The sequence below is a fragment of the Filicampus tigris genome, chromosome 17 (genome assembly GCF_054856515.1).
Source record: "Filicampus tigris isolate MCC_2025a chromosome 17, RoL_Ftig_1.0, whole genome shotgun sequence".
In the NCBI taxonomy this organism is placed as follows: domain Eukaryota; kingdom Metazoa; phylum Chordata; class Actinopteri; order Syngnathiformes; family Syngnathidae; genus Filicampus; species Filicampus tigris.
In genome coordinates, this window is record NC_141233.1 from 16,295,117 (window position 1) to 16,316,444 (window position 21,328).

Here is a 21,328-nt window from a genome sequence, read left to right on the forward strand (position 1 = left end):
TATAGCATCGCTAGCACCAACATTGCATTTTGTGCACCAAATGTTTATTTTAAGACATGATCTTCTAATGTGAGTAAAGGTCTGTTGTCTGGAATTTCTAGTTTAGCAACTCTAGGATTTCTTGGACAGAATTACAAGTACTTTTTGTAACATACTGGTTTCCGTTTTGTCTAAATTTGAGCTTAGCATCTATAACATAAGTAGTTATTGTCCTTCCCATCCTTTAAAGCACTTAAGGAGGAGGTTAGGGTACAGCCATATAAAGTTTTTTCAAGTCTCCCCAAAAATATGTCAGCCATCTAGTTTTAACACCACGTTATTTTTTGTAGCAAATCCTACTAAACTGTCAGGACAAGCTCAGCATCCATTTGTCTGTCTGCACACTGCAAGCCTTTAAGTGCTCGAACACGGAAAAGAAGCAAACTTCCAGGGCGGATCAGCATGAGTGACACGCGTTGGAATGAAGTGATGCATTTGACTAAACTCAGTCATCTACTTTGATAAATCTGAAAAAATGCGAGCCAGGAGGATTTTATTTTTTTTTATTTGCAGCTGCACTCTCTGCCTGGGAACGCTCATCCAGATGCTTCTCATTCTCGCTTTAATCATTCGGGTTTCCTAAATGTGTGCTTGCAGGATGAGGGAGAGTAAACTGTGAAACGGGAATTGGGCACAGGTGTAGAAATGCAATGAAAGTGCAGATAATTGCAAATGTAGCAAGAATCCAATATAGTGATTTTGAGCACCATATACTGCATCTGAATATATAGTTAGGTATTTGTGGATATTTTGGTACAGAGTACTTGTCTGTCTGTCATTTTAAAAGTAATGCTTTTTGATTTTCTTTTATAAATGTATTCAAGTACAATATAGGTATGGCTGCCGCGGACATTTCAAGAGCATGTTTGTAGCTATCATAGTTGATAGACTGACTTCAATTAAAGGATCAAATCGATTCCTCGCCCAGCCCCAATGAAGTTCACCTTGCCACATACTATCAAAAAGCTCTACGCTGCACAAGTTGTCGATAGTTGCCATGGCAACCATGGCGACACGGAAAACTTAGATGGTTCAGTCAATAAAAATTTTATGTGGGCACTATTATTATTATTATTTCCTACGAGAGAAAATAAACTGTTCCTGTCAATCAAAAGTCAACATTATTACCCTCGCAAAGGCAGATTTGGTGACTAATGAGTTTTCCTTGACGGGCTATTTCTCTGATGTTTTGTTTTCCAAAAACATGATTTAGGAGTTGACATTTATAAAATGCTTCACTCTCTCTCTCTCTCTCTCTCTCTCTCTCTCTCTCTCTCTCTCTCTCTCTCTCTCTCTCTCTCTATCTTGACATGGAAATTTATTAGCCGGCCTTCTTCTGTCAGCCCGGACGCGGAGAATGTGCAGGAGTCGGAGGCTTTTTCTTTTTTACGACTTGGATCACAGCACAAGTATTCCGTTAAGGCAACGCTGAAATGTTATCGTCTTTTTACACCGAAATTACAGTCAGTTGAAGAGGGGTTTTTTTTAAAGTGGGTTAAAGCCTGGAAGAGGATGAGAACTTGGCTAGGCCTGCAGCAGTCGGCTGCATGGAGCGCATACGTCGCAGCAAACGTACTGAATAGGGGAAGCTTTGACCGCCTCCAAGCAAAGCGGCTTGTAGAAATTGTCAAAACGCGGGCCCAAAAGTGTGGCTTAAAACTAACGTGGCAGACCTCTTGTATTTTCAGGCCTGGATTTTTCAGACTTGATTTGTAGTTGTACTCGTGATAGACATGCCGACCAAAATTCACGCCGCTGAGGTCAACACGATTTGGGGGCTGGCTTTACAAGATGTGGAAATGCCCAAAAAGATTTGTTTAAAATGGTGCCTTCAACCCAAAATAATGAACTTTCTGTCTTTTCACTCATGGCTTTTTGAGACTTTTTTTTGCGGGTCTACTCATGATGAACATGTCTACCAAATTTTGTTGCTAAGTGTAAATGGCTTCAGGGACTGAATTTTCAAGAAGTGGAAATGGCTAAAAGATTGTTCTAAAGAGGAATATTTGATATATTTTTGTCTTTTTTTTGTGGGTCGACTGTTGACGGACATGCCTACTAAATTTGACGATGCTGATGTAAATATGAATCGGGCTAAATTTTTGGGATGTGAAAATGGGTACGAGATTAGCCTAAAATGATGGCTTCAAACCAAACGTGGACTTCTTGTCTCTTTTTCGGAACTGGTTTCTTGAGACATTTTGTTGGTCTGCTCATGATAGACATTTTTACCAAATTTCATGTTAAGTGTAAAAGGCTTCAGGGGCTGAATTTTCAGGACGTCGCTGAAAACGATGATCCTAAATAGATGGTTTCAAACAAAAATGGCAAACCTACGGTGTCTTTTGGGCATGGCTTCTTGAGACATTTGAGGGTCTACCCGTGAGAGGCACGTCTACTAAATTTCATAACGCTGAGGTCAACAAAATATCCAAGGTTCCGAAATGGCCAAAAGATAAACCCAGACTTGTTGTGTCTTTTGGTTTCTTGAGACTTTCTTCCCGGGTCAAGCAAGATTCATGTTAAGTGAAAGCGGCTTCGGCAGCTGAATTTTCAAAACCTTTTTTCTGAAAGACTTGCAATGTCTGCGCCCCGCTGAGATGTTCCTTGAACATCAAACCAGGCTATGAACTTTGCAACACGTTTATTTATGACGATTGGCATCCAGTGGGTTGGACACTCAGTGGAAGGAGCAGATGTTTCCTGACGGACGCTGCGCTGTCTAAATGACTGCTGTGATTAATGGACACTTGTCTTAGAAAAGCTTTCCATTCACACACAATAGCTGAGAATGAAGAACATCACTTGAAGTTATGACCATCTAGTACGACAGTTGCCGTGATTTCCCCTGACTATCGGAGAACTTCTCTCAAGACCTCATTGGTTGATGGCGTTCCATTTTCTGAGCTAATAAGCTTTAAATTTAGCGTTATCCACCGCATTCTCCGGCAAATCCTCACCCGCTAAAGTAAGCCAACGTTCGCGGCAGCATCCCCGACGGAATTGCGTGCGAGCGCAGCTTAAAAAGTGACGACGTCTCAAAGCCAAAGCTGCTCATCTTCAACTTCTCTTACTCCTTTTGTCATTTGCTGCCCCTTTCCGAGATAGCTTAGCAGCCAAAGTCGTTTTTTTTTATTCCTCTCTACTTGTCCAAAGTCGAAGTGAACGTGGCGGCCCGCTCGGTGAACTTTCCTTCAGCAAACGTTGTCTTCTTCTCCGGGGAAAAGGATCAGGTGGCGGGAAGCTGATTTACTGCGTGTGACCAACAGTTTGGAAAACTTCTAACGCTCGTCGGGCTCGCCGACCGAGAGAGGAGGGGGGGAAAAAAGCAGCTGACAAATTAAGAGGATGAACGTTTTTGCTCCTTCGGCCGTGACGTCGTCTGTTTTTGTATGTCGGATCTTCCTTCCTGCCGCTGGAGTTGTCTTGCGGGCCGTCGTCACGGGAACAAAAAGATTTGCAATGCACTCAATTTGTTTTTTGTTTTTCTGCGGCCAACACGACGGGCACTATGTCATCAATAAGTCACACTCGCCGGAGAGACTGGAATGTACACTGGGTTCGACACAACATCAGGGACACCTGCGAGGCAAATTGAGATCCAATACAAGATTGGTATCCAAAAATGAAACGCTACAAAGATAACAGCGCTGAATTTCATCGACACCACGACTGTGGCCAGCTATGCAGTGGACCACTTCTCTTTTTTTTTTCCCCCTTGAAGACACTTTTCCCGTTAGACTTCACAGCCATGCTCCGCCCATAAGCAAAAACATGTTTTATAGTTTAATGCCATATTCATCTGTCTTGAATATCGTCAGCCTCTTAAAATAATGGACTAAGTCATATTTTGACAAGACAAATATTTTTTTTTGCTTGAAGCATCTCCTCAGGATGTTGGCCACTTAAAATCGGCTACAACCTAAGCAGATCATTCATTTCTACCCCTGTAATTATTCAAAATGTAATAGAATTTGGTTCAGTTTTTCATGTTTTGTGACTCCCCAGAGTGACCAGACTGAGCCTGACACGGCGACTTCAAACCAAAATGGCGGACGTCCTGTGTCTTTTCACGCATGACTACTTGAGACTTTTTTGCGAGTCTACTCATGATAGACAATTAAACTAAATTTCATGTTGTAAAGTGTAAACTGGCTTCAGGGGTGAAATTTTCAAGATGTGTAAATGGCTAAAGGATGCGGCCAAAATGGTGGCTTTAAAGCAAAATGGCAGACTTCCTGAGGGTTTTCGGACATGGCTTTCAGAGACTTTTTTTGTGAGTCAACTAATGATAGACATGTCTATTAAATTGTGTGTACGTACCACAAAACATCGGAGGCTGAATCTTCAAAAGTTTTTGGATGTTATGGAACGTCATCAAAATTTATTGCCGTGCTCCACCCGCACACGATGACGAAAACTCAAACCTGTCTAGGACGTTCTTCAAATATGCTATCGATTTGACTTAATTTGGGGGTAAAGAACATCTTTCTAGGACCCCAAAAATGACCAAAATGTTTTCATGGTTTCATATTGTGAAGTGAACCTGTGTTTTGGGGCTGACTTTTTGAAAAAGTTACCTTACATTTAATTTGAGTGAACACTGTACCGAATGTGTTGTATTGATTCCCGGGTTGGTAGGTTGCGACTCTCTCGTGGGTCTGAATCCGGTCGACCTCATGCGACCGTGCATCTGCTTCACGTTTGACAAAAACCGCGCTGATGCTTCTCACTGTTCCGTCAGAGCCAATAGCCATCGATGAGGACCTCCAAATCCTAACCGTTTTCCTCTGTTTTCGTTTAGGAGCGCGCAATAAATATTTTCCCCCCTTCGGGTTTTTGAGGGGACGACAAAGTGTGTGAGGTTTGTCGCGTGGAAAAAAAAAAAAAAAAAAAAAAAAGAACGTTCCGTTACGATATGTCTCCTTTTTGTTTACAAAGTCAGCACTTTTCCACATCTCTGATCTGGCATTGGTAAACCATTTTCGATTCTTTTAAATCTCTCAGCCCTCTACTAACCCATACATTCTGTTCATTTTCCATGCACACAAAATACATACATTCGGGGTCAGTTTGACCCAGACCAAGAAGACTATCCTCATAATTGTTTGTACGAAATTGTGAACTACAAATCTTTTCAAATTGTATGTATAGCCTGTCTGAAGTTAATAAATGGATGATTAATTCTTCAATGTTTCAAAGAAAGGAGAAAGTGTATGTTTTTTACCATACACAGCTCGTTTTTATGGTAAACCACCAACTGTCGACTGTCTGCCATTACCTCAGTCTCTGAAATGTCTCCACGAGTCCTCTTTTTTTTTTATATTTCATCTACGAACTAAAATGCTACTGTATTTCTATTTTGCTACATTGTAGGTTCTTGCTTTTCACTGTGCAGAACTCACACTTTTGTCAGGGCAGCCTTTGGCCTGTGTATGACGACGAGAGTATGCGTGATCGTTCTTTTTTTCCTGTTTCACTGTTTGGAGGTTCCCCGATGACCCTTCAACGAGCAACAAGTGCATGTTTCTTCGGGAACCTGTGCAAATGTGGTGGGAGCGGCGACAGTTGGCAGGATTGTTTAAAGCTCCCGCTTAAACACTCGTCCCATTAAAAAAAAAAAAAAAAACAACAACAACACACATTTATGTAATGTCGAATTTCGCAGTTCCAAGACACCCACTACAACCACCATTTTCCTTGATTGAACTCACACTGAGAAATTGATTGGCTATTTTTTTATTACTGTAAATGTAAAGTATCTTTAGACCCTCAGGGTGAAACCCAACTCAGTCTTGAAAGCCTCATTTAAACATAATTGGAGATCTGCCACATTGTCTCTCAACAAACAATTAAATCAATGGTGGAACACATTGTCCTCACTGTGGTGGGAAAATGTTGGCGCTGTTAGCTTTGCAACAGCAGAGAAGGTTCACCTTTAAGATGAGCAAGAGGGGAGAAACTAGCGCAGCATTAAGAAATGTCACCTCGGCATCTCATGACTTATTTATGGCCCTGCAGTAGCGACTGAGGGTCTCGCGGGACATCATGTGACCGCACTAGATGCTTGACCACCACCTTTGACTGCCGGTAAATGACTTGGCATTAATGTACAGTAAAATTCTCTCTTTATGGGTCGCAAGGTGGAATGACAGCACTTATATCAAATCAGAAAATGTTTTGTAGATGATCTAAAGGACACCAATGAGTCAGGAAGACTCCTTTTGGTGGCCTAAACAGCGATTGGCACGGTTTTCCACCTCACGCGTGCTTCTTGTGGTACAGTTTAAGATTATATCCAATCAGATTTCAATTGCCAACTAAATGAAAATGATCTGCCCCTTTCCTGTCCTGTGATTGGACAGTCGGAAAGCTTCCTGTCCTGAGCTAGCTTGCTGCTTTGTTGATTAGCTAATACACGTTTAAGTGATTTATTTGCCATTTTTGTTCATTTTTTTACAATTTACAAAAGTTTTCATTTAATATGTTGTCCTTCTTCCAGTAAAGTCTGCCTGCGTTTGAATTTCAGCTCTATTCTTGCTAGGTAAGAAACCAAATCTGCGCTTTTTTGTCCTCTGATTGGATTGTCTGCTTGCTTTCTGTTCTTTTTGTTGATTAGCAGCTCAGGCTAAAGCATGTTAATGTAGTTAGTGTTTTTGTTTACCTTAGTTGTCTAAAGGGTTGGTTAAAGGTTGGGTTAGGCTACACTGTTTGTATTAGCGTTGATGGTGGATTTTGTGTAAAAATAATTCTGATTTTGGTCAACAGCTTCAAGTGTTTTGAATGGTGACTCCTTTCATAATGTTGCTTAGTCGTTGAATCTATTTTAGGTCAGGTTACACATTAGCATTAGACCACACGGTGACGCAACAAGAAGTAGGCCCGACTGTGAGACAAACTATGTGAGTGTTTTTATGTATTTACTTTTGTTTTTTGTAGGATAATTAGTCTATGCTGTGTCCTTAACCTTCATTCTTTCCTATTGTTGCTTGGTTGCCATAGCCCATATAAAGAGATGGCTAATTAAATGGCTAACTCCCAAAATGTGTCACATCTCAGGCAAGCATTTAGCGGACAGGAACCAAAGAGAGGCCAGTAACTTTTGAGCTCCTATCTGTAGCGTATCGTGACCGGGAAGAAGCGGGAGCAACATTACCAGATGGATGTAATTCCCTTCGGCAAAAGCGCTGACGCATGGATTCAGCACAGCTCCTGGGTGGACTCCAGAGGCTGAGCGTTTAATGGGAGCCCGGGATTGCGGTGTCGTTTCGCCCGGTTTCCGTGTGGTAAGCGTTGGTTATTGTTGGGCCCCGCGGTAATGGGATTGCTCAACTGTGAGGACATAAAGATGACTTTGATCGTTGTCGCCTTCACCGCAGCAACCCGACGCTGATCGTGAAATGCCATCAATCAAGCCGGCGGCGACATCCTTCGCAAAACGGGATGGCTTTGTCCAAGAATGTTTTAGAGTCAGACGAAAGAAATCTACTCAAAAGGTCAGCGGCGGTTGTTTTGGCATCATCGCATGTCGAGTTTCACAACGTACAAGCAGAGATCCAGTGATTGTCAATCCCAAACAAAGAACCCAGCTGGCCAGGGAAAAAAGCCGTCGTTGATTTCCAAGATATTACTCTAGAAGCTGCTGGGAGAATACGGGAGAAATCATCACCAAGCATAACAATGGAGGACGACATTTTTGACAAGAGGCCAGGGTTTGAGTGCAAACTTTAAATTTATGGGAGCTGGTTTTTTTTCTTTTTTTTTTCGGTGCAATCAGAAATTGTTGACATGAGCGGGTGGGGACGTGAGTACAGGTTGGTCTGACGTTCTGTAAATGTGCACTGGTACAAATGGGCTGTAGGGTTGGTGACATTCTACTGGAACTACACTGAAAGCACAATGCTAAATTCGGACCCCCACACCCGAAAAAAGGATTGAAATGCTAAAAAAAAATCATTTACAATGTAGTGCACCCGAAAGATAGAGCGGGGGTCCACTGTATATGAATTAGTTCTTAAAGTAACCCAAACCACGTTTTGACCAACAAAGCTGAAGTTTAGAGGCCATCTTAGGGGAACTTAGGTAGTAGTAGCATCATTTTCTAATGGCACAGGACAGCTTTATGCCCCAAAAGAGAGCCTGGAGGGGGAGAGAAAGCAGCCGGCTAACATTTGAGTAAACTCTCCCAAGTGCACGGCGAGAGACAATAAAAAGAAGCCGAGCCCCGCTAGTGTGGCGATGCGGCTAAAAGAGCAAGTCAAGAGCAAAGAAGGATGGCTATAAAGAAAGAGACAATCAAATGGTTCACGGAGGGCTCTTTATTTAGTTTCGGACTCCAGCATCTCAAGTGAAAGCAGATGGCTCTTTTGACTGGGATGGTTTCCACTTGAAGTCTTTGACTTGCTGTTTTTCTGGACTGCGTCCAGCTCACTGCATCCTGCAAGAACAGGTCTTTGCCGTGGCACCAAACCAAATGAATTACGAGCGTCACAATTTAGCATACGGGTAGCAAGGTGGAATGCTTCTGTTATGGTTTAGGGTTAGCGGTTAGGTTTAGTTTTAGGGGTTAGAGTTATGGTTAATCTTAAATTTTAGCGCTTTGGGTTTCAAGTTTACGATTTTGGTCTGACCATTGCCGATGTCAGGCATTCAGATACTTTTTGAAAAAAATCAGGCAGACAAACACATAACATACGACCACATAATGTTGCTTGGGTCTCTTCCTAATCCTCAAAATGAACAATCGCAGCTTCGTTTAGCCATCTTGTGAATCACAAACAAAGCAACAGTGCTACAAATGAACGCATTCATGTCATTGCTATTGATGGTTGTTTTACCAGATCAAAACATTATGATAATGTAGCTCAGTCAAACTGCCAGCTACCGATTTGACTTTCTTTTTTTTTTTTTAACTTTTTACACAGTGGACATAACTCGTGACCTAGTAAGTCAATATGTAGCTTGTCAGGTATAATTGTTGGCATTCAGCACGCTAGCGAACGACACCGGCATCCATTCGGAGTCGCGTTACCGACCACTTAAGCGGCGAGAATTTAATATTCGCTCCACTGCCGTCCACTCAGACCCCCGAGGGAAGTATTGGGTTTCTCATCCGCAGCTGCTAAATACTCGGCTGGATTGTCACGCGCCGGGTTTGTTGTTCTTGCGGCTTTTGGCGGAGAAATTCCGCCTGGAAGGGAGATTAGCCAAAATGACGTGACGAAAGACACGGTGAGGCGACTAGTAACTGTCTCGTGTGTGTAAATGTACTGAAAGGCAGCCCATGAATGTACGTTGTTTACACCGTTAACTTCATTTGGCTCTTTCTGCTATGTTGGCATCAAATGAGTTAAGGTTTGGCTTAGGTGAAGTGGTTATAGTTTGGGTTGGGTTCAATGTGTTGCGTTGAAGTTGGGGTTAGGGTTTGAGTTGGAGTGGGGAGTTAGGATCAGTTTGTATGACTTGTGTAAGGTTAGGGGATAGGGGTTAGGTCTTGTTTCGTGTTTAGAGTTTGGGTTAGGTTTTACAGTTAGGTTTAGTCTTGAATTTAGATTGAGGGTTTATGGATTAGTGTTAGAATTGGTGAAAGTGTCAAAGGTATGATTTAGGGTTAAGGTTACAGTTAGAGGGTTAGAAATTGGTGGTTACTTTTGGGATTAGTATTGGGGAAAGAGGGGGTTAGGGCTAAGGGTCTTCAATCCTGTGCTGGAGGGCCGGTGTCCTGCGTGTCCGTCCCTGCTGCAACACACCTGATTCAAATGATCAGATGTGTTTTGCATTAGTTTTTCAGTTGGAGTAAAGGGTTAATATCGGGTTTCAGGAGTGGTGTAAAGTTAGGGGATAAAGGTTAGGTTTAAGTGTCAGGTTCGGTTTCGTTGTTAGTTTGGGTTATGGTTCGCTCCTACAAGTTAGGGGATAGGTTTGAGATTAGGTTAAAAGCCTATATTGACAACATTCTTGCGTCTCGTCAAAAACCTCTACTCAATGGATTTCCAGTTTTTTTGGAGGCAGGAATATAATTTTCTGGCATGTACGATGATTTGTGTGTGTGTGTATGTGTCAGAATCAAGTCGAAAAAGAAAGCTGAAATTTCACTTTTGTCCCAGGGTATCAAACGCTCTCCTCATCCAACCAACGCCAACGTACACTGCAGCGCTGACTGGAATTTGGGTTATCCGAGCTATGCACGACCACGACCCATATCCTTTACCAGTCATCACGCCGCGGGGGCCCATTCAGGCAGATTGGGGTCCACCTTCCAAAAGGCAGGAAGACCTCTAATATGATCCATGGTCCTGTAGCCCCACTGGTTATGTGCGGGTCAGAGCTCAGCAGTACAGCGAACCCCTGTTGATCACAGAGGATATGTTCCAGAAAAACTGTCACATCGTCCGTCCATATTTCTAAAAATGATAGGTTTAAATGTAATGCATTTAAATGTATTAAAACACTTTTTTCAAGTATTCCCCAGCCCGTTCAACCCTAACCAGCTCGCACAGTTCTCCAAGAGCCCAAGCGTGCTTGCTTCAAGCTGTTTGTCACTTCCAGATGAAGGCATTTAGAACAAAAGACAGTTTATTTGTTTAGAACCCTACCTCATGCTGGAAATCTAGAATTAAAACCCTAACCCTAGTTTGAAACCTTAATTTGAGAGCCTATTTGATACTACTGGAACATGTTGCTGTGCTGTAATTAATATTTCTTCTAAAATAACACCATTTGTGTGCATTTTGTCTGCGGGTCATTCATTTTTTTGCTTTGAATCTATTTGTAGGACTTTTAATTGCTGTAAAATGAGAGTGTCGGTTTTCTGTGCGAGTGTGCGTGCATGTGTGAGCGCGTGTCATCCAATGAAGTCGCGAACCGAACGTCATCTTGTTGTTTGCTGTGGTTGCCATGGAACTGTACAGTATTTACGTCGCACCCCCCGCCCCCACCGCCACCTCTCCTCATTTCCTGTGGAATTATGATGGAGCTTTTTATGTTTTTTAATATGCAGCCAGGAATTTTTATGAAAGAAAAAGAGGAAATTGGAAATTGATGGCCATGCATGACGTAATTCGGCGTCGAGTGGATTTGATTCGGTTTGACAAACGGCAAGGATGATCATCGCTAAGACTCAAAAAAAAAAAAGGGAAAACATAAACACAAAACAGAAATAATGGCCAAGACAACGACTCAAGTTGTGCCAGGGTGTCCAGGGTTTGATATTTGGCGCCACCATGAGGGCAAGAAAGGTACTCTGTACAACGAGCCTTTCAGTTTGAGTCTATTTTCTTCTTGAAATTATATCTTCAAGACTAAAGTTTCAAGCCACAGTGACGTTTTCAGGTCAGCATTAGGTTTCAAAGCAAGGTTTGGAGGTGCGCTCAATGTGTCAGGGTTTTATGGCACAGATTACTTCAATATTCGCCTTTCAAACCGAGGCAGCTGCATGACGTCATCGTCGTAAAGTGGGGATTTACCTATGTGTTCAGCATCATCATCATCATCATGTTGCTAACATCTTTTGCGTCCCATAGCACAAGCACAAAATAAGAGCAAAGCAAACAACCTAAAAGACAACAAGCACTCAATATGAAACAAAAGAAGAATTCTAATCAAATATGTAAATGGTTTCAGTCTCGGAATTGTGCGTGTTGAAGGGAAGTTGTACGGCTGGAGTCTACCACGCTTCTACAAACATGCTGGGCTGCCCTTATGGGGATTTATTTATGGGTGCACAGATTTCGGTGCTGCGCTCCTGCTGTCACTGGCATTGCTTGTGCGTGGTCGAGATCGACCACCGAGTGATTCCTAATGCCTAAAGTAAAGGATCTTCGATACACGTCACTTCCGCCGCTGGTTTAGTCTTCTTGTTGCCAGCTCCGGGTCAGCAGCAGCAGCAGCAGCATCCTGTTTACTTCGCCTCACCAACATTACCAAAACAACAATCATTCTTTTCTGTTGTTATGTCGTCCAAATTTCCCACCACCTGCTTGTGCTTGTTGTAACCAAAGACACGTTCGCCGGAGATGTTTCGTTTAGGCCGCTAGCACTCCGTTAGCCTAACTGCTAGCATTCGGAGGAGCAGCACAACCGGCCAAACTCCGAGAAGGTAATTCTGTTCACTTGCCTTTTCCTCGATTTGACTTATTATCTTTTTTTCTTTTCTTTTTTTTTTATAGAGCACAAATCAACACGTTTTGAGTTCGCCGACTACTCTCGGGTCTGTTAATCTTACAGCTACAACTTCTTCAAATCGGGCCTTTTTCGGACTAAGTTAAACAAACGAATAATCATTTTGAGTCAAGTCGTCGTTACAAGTGTGTATTTAAATGTGAATATTGCTCTGGAATAATGTCAATGACACAAATGAGGGTTTCCTTGGTCACACCTGAGCGGCTGCACCTGCCATATGGCAGTTGAACACCGACGAGTTATTCTAAATTTGCCGGATTAATGTACGCTTGTAACAACATTTCTGCACTTTGTTAATTTGTGTGTTTCAAAGCTACACTTGTAGTAAATGTTTGTTGTTGAATTTAAAAACAACAACAAATTTCACTGGATTTAACAGTTTTTGCCCCATCGTGCCCCCCAGCCTTTGAAACGTCACACCAGCAAACACACCTGCCCTATACAATACATCTACATTTTGGCTATACAACGCCTTGACAAAACGCCTTCTTTCAGGTTTAAAGCCATGAGTAATAAAACAATGCAGTAATAAAACAATGAGCCAACTAACCGCGTGTAAAGCGCATATTAACATGAAATGCAGGCTTCCCTCACGACATGCGTGGGAGGGACTTTTTGCAACAAAGCATCTCATCTGATACACCGGAGTGCGATAAATAAAACTCCATTCACTAAGCTCAACTTTAAGGACCTCAAATGTTCCAAAACTATGTTATTGAACATGCAAAACATAAGTTTTTGAAAGTATTGCGATACTTCATCAACGGATCGATACTTGTATCGGCATAACATTCGTATTGAAAGAAATACTGCAATACTTCGCGATAGGATATTTTTCCCCTCAGCCCTATGAGATTCTTTGTTCAGATATTGTGCAGTTTTGGTGTCCCTGGGCTTTCTGAGCACGCCGGCTGCCTGCGGACACGTCGTCAAGGGCTGTCAAACGTCTGAAGAAAGCGAAATCACCCAAATGTCACGCGAAAGAAAGAAGTTAAAAACTTTGACTTACTAAGAAGTTAAAATACCCGACCACATGGGGACAGACCAATAGTTTGGATTTGTGAAAACATATGGACGGACCTACGGGTTTTCCGGCCAACAGTGACGTCGTGGCATATTGTGTGGTTTTTTTTCTGTCCCCCCCCCACAGCGCCTTGGCGGACGGCATGATAAGCAAAGCGGCCACCATGGAGATCCCCATCAACGGCAACGGCAACACGGGCACGCTAGCGGAGGACGACGGCCTGGAGCAGGTACCATCTTACCAGGCGTCCGTCGTTAGGAGATTGGAGCCCTGCGCTCCGGAGCCGCCTTTGTCTACTGTGCTTTGTTGCGCCATGGCGGCCCTTTTGTTCTTCTCAGGCTGCGCTGCGACGATGCAAAGTCTAAGTTGGGACTGGCGTGCGTGCGACAAGCCCCAGTGAGATGATTTCAGAAGCTGCTTGAAGAGTCACTCGGGAGCGTTTTGTTTGCGGGGAATGAGCGTGTTGCGCTCACTTGAGATGGTCAAAGGTGGTTTTGTGGAGCATTTAAGGTACTTTCGGCTTTCGGACATTCAGGTCTTTTCGTGTGCTTTTTAGGTCAACTTGACACAGATTTGATCGGCTGGATTGAATCGGCAGATATTTGGCATTTGATGCAAAATTTGTGATTGGTTATCATGTCATCATTTGCAGATGGATCGATGGTGTCATTGACCAGAACCACAAAATAACACATTACAGCAAACACAATCTCATTGTGTCCAGGGACGTTCTGTGTTGCTTTTGTGAATAAGACAAGCTTTCTCACTTTCCCCACAATATTTTAATTTTTTTTTCTCCGTGAATTGAATGTTTATCTGTGTTTTGGGGAGAATGTTTAGGGTTTGATTATTTTTTCGAATGCTTTTCAATGGGTGTCAATTATAAACGAATTTTTCCGAAACGTGGGCCGAGCAGGTCCAATCCACGGCGAATTGTGGGGGTTGACTGTACAATAAATAACCAAGTTGTTCAACGGTAAATGAATTGGTCCATCGGAGTGGTAATTGGTTGTCTTTTTTTTTTTTTTTTAACTTGCTGCTTGGTGATGGGGAGCAAAATCCTGACCGTATAAACCTAGTTTGAGGTGATTGTGCCGATGGTTCAGGTGTTGAGAGAGCCAAATTGAGATTTCAAAGACGACCTAAAGGCGGTTCAGGTGAGTTGAAGGCGTTAGACGTGGTACACTCCCTGGACAAACACACATGCAAGTTCCCGGACAACATGCTGACAGTTGGTTGTTTGCTCAACTCAACTCTGTTTGTGTATAGGCGCGTGTGCGCACGCACGTGTGTGTTGAAGCTGCAGTCTTTATTGGGAGATAGCAACGGTCGCCATAGCAACAGCAATTTGGAGCAACGTGGCTTTGTGCGCACATATCAGATTGTCTGCACTGAAGCCACTCGCCAACGTGGAGCGGGTGTGCGCGTGCGTGTGTGCGTGCGTGCGTGTAAAGATCAAGTGAATCATGTGTTCCGTCATCGCAATCACTCCCAATGCCGACAGTAAGTCGTCCCTGCCGCTCGTCACACGTTACGTTGATTTTCTTTGACGTCCTGCTGATTTCAGCCATGTTTTCCTTTTTGTCCACGTTGTCTTTTCTTGTTTGTCGTTTGTTTGTGGTGGTCCGTGTGCAGGCGACAAAGCGGCAGTGGCGTTTAGATGAGAAGGTAGGAAGCTGCCGAGGCACCAGGGTGAGCGGACGTGTGCGTGCGTGCGTGCGTGCGTGCATCATAAGTCATAATCCATTTGTGGTGAGCAAAGCACGCACGTGTGCAACTGCGCTGCCACTAACAAGTCTTGTACCTTCTACTAGCTGCTGTCACCCGAGTGACTTTTGAATGTGCTACTAATGCCGTCGCAGAGATTGTGTCACAAAGGGACGGACGCTTTCCGTGGTCAATTGTGAAAATGCAAAGGTGTCATATTCAAGAGATCCTGTCTGTCCAAATTTGTCAAATCTGTTTGTGTTGGTCAGGATTATGATTGAAGATATTTTCCTTTCCAACTAAATTGAAGTTCATAAGAATCGAGTGATGCCTCGTCCAACGATAAGAAAAAGAATCTCTGAGGCGAGACAAAAAAAAAAACAGCAGTGTTGAGTGGAGGAAATCATTTCTGTGGATTGTAGTTCGCTTAGTGATCCTTTTTCCGGAATTATGTATTGTTAGTTGGCCTTAAAGCGTCATTGCCCAAGTCATTTAAAAAAAAATTTTTTTTTTTCACAAGAGCAATCAAATCTTTTCGATTTTAATTTTTAACATTCATGTAACATAATAACGGCACTTAATAAAAAGTCATACAAGGGAGCTAATAAACATTTTTTTTAAAAAGATATAAAAGGAATAATAAAACACTTTTTGGCTGATCCCAGTCAAATGTTTGCGACGTCAAATTCATCTTATATCCATAGAAATGCTGAAATCAGATGAAATCATCATTTCATTTGATGTTTTCCTGTGTTGTTGTTTTTCCCTTCAACATGTCGCCAGTGAACACGCTATCGCTTCTTTCTTTCCCCCCCAAGGAATCTCCTCCACCCCCCCCCCCCTTTTAGCTTTCCGATACACTTTGCTCATCAAGAAGGCCTCAAAGCTTGTTGGAGCAACTTGTTTCTCCCACGGCTTTTACTTAACCTTGCTAACTTCACCCTGTAGCGATTAACCGTCTCTCTGGAGAAATCCTAATGTAATCCTTCCATTCCATCCTGACCCCAACCCCCCACCCCCGCCCCCGCCTGTGGCATATGCAGGACCTGCAGCAGGTGATGGTGTCGGGTCCGAACCTCAACGAGACCAGCATCGTGTCGGGCGGCTACGGCGGCACGGCGGAGGGCATCATCCCCACCGGATCCATCAAAGGTAGCCACCGCGCAGGCCTTGCTCGACGCGCAGATGGGCCTGATGGTTCTGAAAAGGGCCCATCGTGCAGAATTTGACCGATAGAACAATCCTGGTTTTGTATGCATTTGGTCGCTACTAGCAAGCAGCTGTTTTGCTGCCTAAACAGGCAGCCCTATTTTTTAAAATCATGAACATGTTTAGTTTGACACCCTTGAAAACTAACAAACAAACAAAAATAATTCCTAGTTAAAACAAACAAACAAAGTCCTCGGTGTACACAACACAGAGGCCCAATTCGTTTTTCTGCCTTAACGGGCTGCCCCAGATTTCAAATCATGCACTAAACGGGCACATTTGAGTGTGGGCACGCAAGAAAGTGGCTCCTCAAAAATATTTCTGGAGCATATGCAACACAGAGGCGCAACTCATTTGCTGCCTCAACGGGCTGCTGCCCCATTGTTCCATTTATGAGTTGCACGGGAAAAGTTGCGTGCAGGTCCTTTGAAAATGAAAAACAAAGTACAAGAAGTTTATTGTAAGTAAACAAATAAAGCCCCTGGTGTGCAAATGTCAGTTTGCCGCCTCGGCGGGCTGCCGGCGAATATGAAACATGAATTAAACTGCCGGCCAAAAGTACGCCAAATTAGTCGTGAACCTCAGCGCGAGGAACATCGCCGTGCAGCTAATTCACGTTCAAAGAGCGAACGACTGATCGGCTAGCGAGCCACATCGCTGTGTCTGCGCTAACGTTTGTGCATCTCAACTGTCTCTCTCAGGCCCGGCTGTGCGCTACAACCCCGACTTTAACAAACGGATTCCGGTCACAGGATTAGGTTTTATACCTTTGTTTTTTTTTTTGGGTGGTCTTTCTTCTCTAAAATGTAAGCAGCCTAAAAGCTTTAATGATGCTTCCTGTCACTGTTGAAAAACATGGTGTGATCCTTCTTGGCGGGCTTGCTCTGTCCTGACAAAGTTTGTTTTCCTCTCGCTTGGGCTTGACTTTTTGTCTCTCGGCGCCACCCGCAGGTCCCAGCATGCACCGCAGTGGCAGCAGCTCGTCCGTGGCGGTGGAAGAGGCCGCCCGAGGCGTGGCGGTGGAGAAGCTGGAGACCGTCAAGAAGTGGGGGCTCAACACTTACAAGGTACTTCAAACCTTTTCTAGTTTGGCTTTCCAAAGCGGTAGCTGCCCAGACGGGCTGCTCCAACGTTTCAAAGCATGAAGTAGATTTGTGCGCAGGCATCTTCAAACCAACCAACCAACCAAGTAACTTAGTTCTTTGTAAATATTTACAGTGCACATATGGCTTTGGTATAGATTTCCAATTAATTCATTCCAATTAACAACACACGCGCGCACACAAGGTGTGGTCAAAAAAAAAATAATGTGAAGCAACAAACAGGTGCTGGAAGCTAGAAGAATTGTGAGCAATTCTACAAATCACTTTCGATGCTGTCGTCTCCGACACGTTTTTCAAATCACAGTAACTCGTGAACCGTTGAAGACAGCGACTTCATTTATTTATTTATTTTTTTTATTTTTCATCTTTTTTTAATGTAGTGCACCAAGCAGATGATCTCGGAGCGTTTCGGGCGCGGCTCGCGGACCGTGGACCTGGAGCTGGAGGCCCAGATCGAGCTGCTGCGGGACACCAAGCGCAAATACGAGAGTGTGCTGCGACTGGCCCGAGCGCTGACCAATCATTTCTACAACATGGTGCAGACGCAGCACGCGCTGGGCGACACCTTCGCAGACCTCAGCCAGAAGTCTCCGGAGCTTCGGGTGACCGCTGCAAAAATAAACAACATCATTTGCTCAATGTGGATATATGCACTGCAGAGGCCACGTAGTTTGCTGCTTAAACGGGATGCCCAAGTCGTGAAGCAAGAAAGCCAGGGTTGCGAAAAAAATCATTAAAAATAAAGACAAAATATTGTCCTATATAGAGTTTGTCCAGAGCAAAGACAAATACTTTTCTGCCTAATCGGGCTGCTTTTGTAATTTGAGTGTGAGGTCACTGAAAGTGAAGTAAAGAAAATTCCTTTCGGGTATGTCACGCAGCACAGAAGCCAAATGCCGGACCATTCAAATCTGATCAGAGTCCCTTAGAAACCCGGCTTCATCCTGTTGCTTGTCGTCATGGTTCCCTAACATCATACCCGTCTCTGCAGGACGAGTTCGGCTACAACGCCGAGACCCAAAAGCTGCTGTGCAGGAATGGCGAGACTCTGCTGGGCGCCATCAACTTCTTTGTGTCCAGCATCAACACGCTGGTCAACAAGACCATGGAGGACACACTGATGACTATCAAGATGTACGAAAACGCCAGGTAAAAAAAAAAAAAAAAGGGGGGGGGGGGAACTCTGTCACCTGTCACCACCATTGCCAAAGTTGCATCTTTTGGGGGAAAAACTTGAGAAAACGTCCGCTCAGGTTGGAATTTGACGCGTACCGGTCGGACCTGGAGGAGCTGAGCTTGGGGCCTCGGGACGCAGCGGCCGTGGCCCGCATAGATGCGGCGCAGCAGCACTACCAAATCCAGAAGGACAAGTACGAAAGACTGCGCTCCGACGTCACCATCAAACTCAAGTTCCTGGAGGAGAACAAGGTCGGTACATCATCGAGAAGGAAATTTGATATGTGACGCAGTGGTCGAAAGACAACACACCCAATTAATTTGCCGTCCAAACGGGCGACTCGTTCCAACGGTCTTAGTAGTAAAGGGCAAAGTTGAGCGCGGGACACTCAAGAATGAACCACCTTCCTTAGATCCTGTATGTCCAGACCACATGCATTTCAGACCCAACCAGTTGGCTGCCTAGACGGGCTTCCCGATCAGACGAATGTTCAAAAGCATTCAAAACAAAACAGAACAACAACGGCCCAGAGAGTATTTCAAGACAACATACTGGAGCGGTATAACTACTTTGCCGCCTAAACGGGTTGCCCTATTTTTCCAATAGGATAATTACACCTAAAAGGCAAAGTTGAGTGCAATACCATCAAAAACAAACAAAGGTCCTTAAATACAAGCCAGACTGCTGGCTCAATGGGTCGCCCTCGTGTTGGATGCATGAAGTCGATGGGACAAGTTCAACATGCGACCCGTGAAACTGAACAAAAAAAAGCAGCAAAAGATCCCTGTAAAAATGTGCTGAGAATCTATGGCTGCAACAAAAAGGGGAAACTACTTTGCTGCCTAAATGGGCTGCCCCATAGTTACAATTATAAAGTAAAGATATAACTTGATTGCAGGTCCACCAAAAATGAACAAACTAACAACGATTCTTATTCAAACACAGATTTCACCCAACTATTTTTCTACCTAAACAGGCTGCCAAATATCGCTAATCATAAAGTAAAGCGGCAGACTTGAGTGTGGGACCATTAAAAAGAAAAAAAAAATTACAGAAGTTCCATGTAAAATGGCACCAAGTGTGTGCAACACAAAGGTCAACTCGTTTTCTGCCTAAACGGGTTGCCCTAAATTTCAGATCTTGACGTAAACGGAGAAAGTTGAATGTGGGACCTTTAAAAAAAAAACACTAACAAAGGTCATCAGGAATACGTCGAGAGCACAACACAGAGACCACCTGACTAGTTTGCTGCCTAAACAGGCTGCCTTACCTACTGAATCATGACGTAAACAGGCAATGCGGGGACCTTGCCACATGTCCAACAAAACAGACTTGCTTGGAAATAGGCTCACGCTGCATGTAAGACCTTGTTCCGTTTTCCCGCCTGAACGGGTTGCCCCGCCCGTGTCTGGCGCTTGTGGTCCCTCCACAGGTGAAGGTGATGCACAAGCAGCTTTTGCTCTTTCACAACGCCATCTCGGCGTACTTCGCCGGCAACCAGCAGCAGCTGGAGCAAACGCTCAAGCACTTCAACGTCAAGCTGAAGCCGCCCGGAGCCGACAAGCCGTCCTGGCTGGAGGAGCCCTGAGGGGGAGCCTACCCGACCGTACCCCGTCGACCGTAGAGGACCCGCGCCTAAACCAACCCAAAACCCGGAAAAGCGAGTGGGCCAGTTTCCCCGCAAGCTTCGAATCGTCCGTTTTGACTCGTCTGCTTTTGACGTTGAGCCAGTGGGCTGAATGCCATCAAAGCGCCAACCAATCGCAATGCAGGCCACGTATGTCTCCAATCAATGTACATGGCAACGTTTGACTTGAAAAATGTTGTCTGTTTTTCCGGTTTTATTATGGACATGACTTGGCCAAACACATGCAAAGTTGTGGACTAAACCACTTTGTCTGCTGATGTACTTTGATTGAGGTGATTTGTCTTTCTTTGTTTGAAGGCTTCACAGCCAAGAGGAGCAATGTGACTAGCTGACAGTTTGCCAACCTCCGTTAAGCCCACCGTGCTGATTTCACGCTAGAAATGGCTCGCACTGACCACCAAAAAAAAAAAAAAAAAGTGAATAGTGAACCCCCGATTATTGCAGGGTTGTACCTAGCTCTTTATTTCTTGAGGTTGACTCCCAAACAAAAGACATTTGAACATGTTTTCAAACAGCGAATGGTTTCATTCAACCTGATTTCTTCTAATGCGTCTGATAGTTGAATATATGTTGTGACATGCCATCAACATGCTAATGGGAATTAGCATGGATAGCATTAGAAATGATTAGTATTCGATAATTGACGCGTCTGTGCCAAATGGTAACAGTGGCGTGCATCCTCGTTACCTGATCGTTACCTGTGTTGGGAATAGTGGACACATTCTAATAATTGAAGCCTCGCTTTATAAATGCATCAAGAAAGAAACATTCCAAAAATAAACGGGGGGGATCGGGTAGACAAAAATAAAATAGTATTTGAAATAAATTGGGCAACGGGTAAAAAAAAAAAAAAATGTAGAAAGTGAGGGTTCCAATTGGTGAATAATTCTTGAATGCCGAACAACCAATACCGAGAGGTGTTGGGGGAGGTCCACCGTATGCTGTTCTGTAGATGCCACAAGATGGCGCCAAAGCAACACTGATCACTTCGGGGTTATCGAGTCAATTGCAGAAAATAACCGGAGAGATTCCCCAAAAATTGTAATATATGTATTTGAAATCGTCAAACAGCGATTATGCCGTGATCACCTCTTCACACGCAGAGCAGCGAGGCATACAATAAGCATTTCTGTTCTGCTTGGCACTACAGTACACGTCACCGGATTAGACAGATGGTATTTTTCAAATACTGAACATTAAAAACGGCAGCAATATCATTAAAATGAGATGAGGGTGTGTAA

At 43.8% G+C, this 21,328-nt stretch overlaps 1 protein-coding gene across 5 annotated transcripts; it reads left to right on the forward strand.

The window, feature by feature from the left end:
- Nucleotides 1-11,791: 11,791 nt before the first annotated feature.
- On the forward strand, nucleotides 11,792-20,348 carry arfip2b (ADP-ribosylation factor interacting protein 2b). 5 transcript variants are annotated; one of them, XM_086012783.1, is made up of 10 exons: nucleotides 13,370-13,472; nucleotides 13,582-14,400; nucleotides 14,513-14,746; nucleotides 14,879-14,935; nucleotides 15,994-16,102; nucleotides 17,111-17,226; nucleotides 17,643-17,864; nucleotides 18,254-18,411; nucleotides 18,516-18,690; nucleotides 19,872-20,348. In XM_086012783.1, the coding sequence occupies exons 3-10, from the start codon at nucleotides 14,738-14,740 to the stop codon at nucleotides 20,025-20,027; spliced, it is 1,002 nt and encodes a 333-aa protein (XP_085868909.1). In that variant the 5' UTR covers nucleotides 13,370-13,472; nucleotides 13,582-14,400; nucleotides 14,513-14,737; the 3' UTR covers nucleotides 20,028-20,348. The 5 variants fall into 5 exon arrangements, with proteins under 5 accessions (XP_085868906.1, XP_085868907.1, XP_085868908.1 ...); XM_086012780.1 differs by lacking the exons at nucleotides 13,582-14,400; nucleotides 14,513-14,746 and adding an exon at nucleotides 11,792-12,136; XM_086012781.1 differs by lacking the exons at nucleotides 13,582-14,400; nucleotides 14,513-14,746 and adding an exon at nucleotides 11,794-12,136 and having other exon boundaries at nucleotides 14,879-14,911.
- Nucleotides 20,349-21,328: the final 980 nt, after the last annotated feature.

What these genes read in the sequence shown, in the direction of transcription:
- arfip2b (XM_086012780.1), top strand. Translation starts at nt 13,386, where the DNA reads ATGATAAGCAAAGCGGCCACCATGGAGATCCCCATCAACGGCAACGGC. An exon ending in AGGACGACGGCCTGGAGCAG is followed by an intron (nt 13,473 to 14,878) that starts GTACCATCTTAC and finishes GTCCGTGTGCAG; the next exon opens with GCGACAAAGCGGCAGTGGCG. An exon ending in GGGGGCTCAACACTTACAAG is followed by an intron (nt 17,227 to 17,642) that starts GTACTTCAAACC and finishes TTTTTAATGTAG; the next exon opens with TGCACCAAGCAGATGATCTC.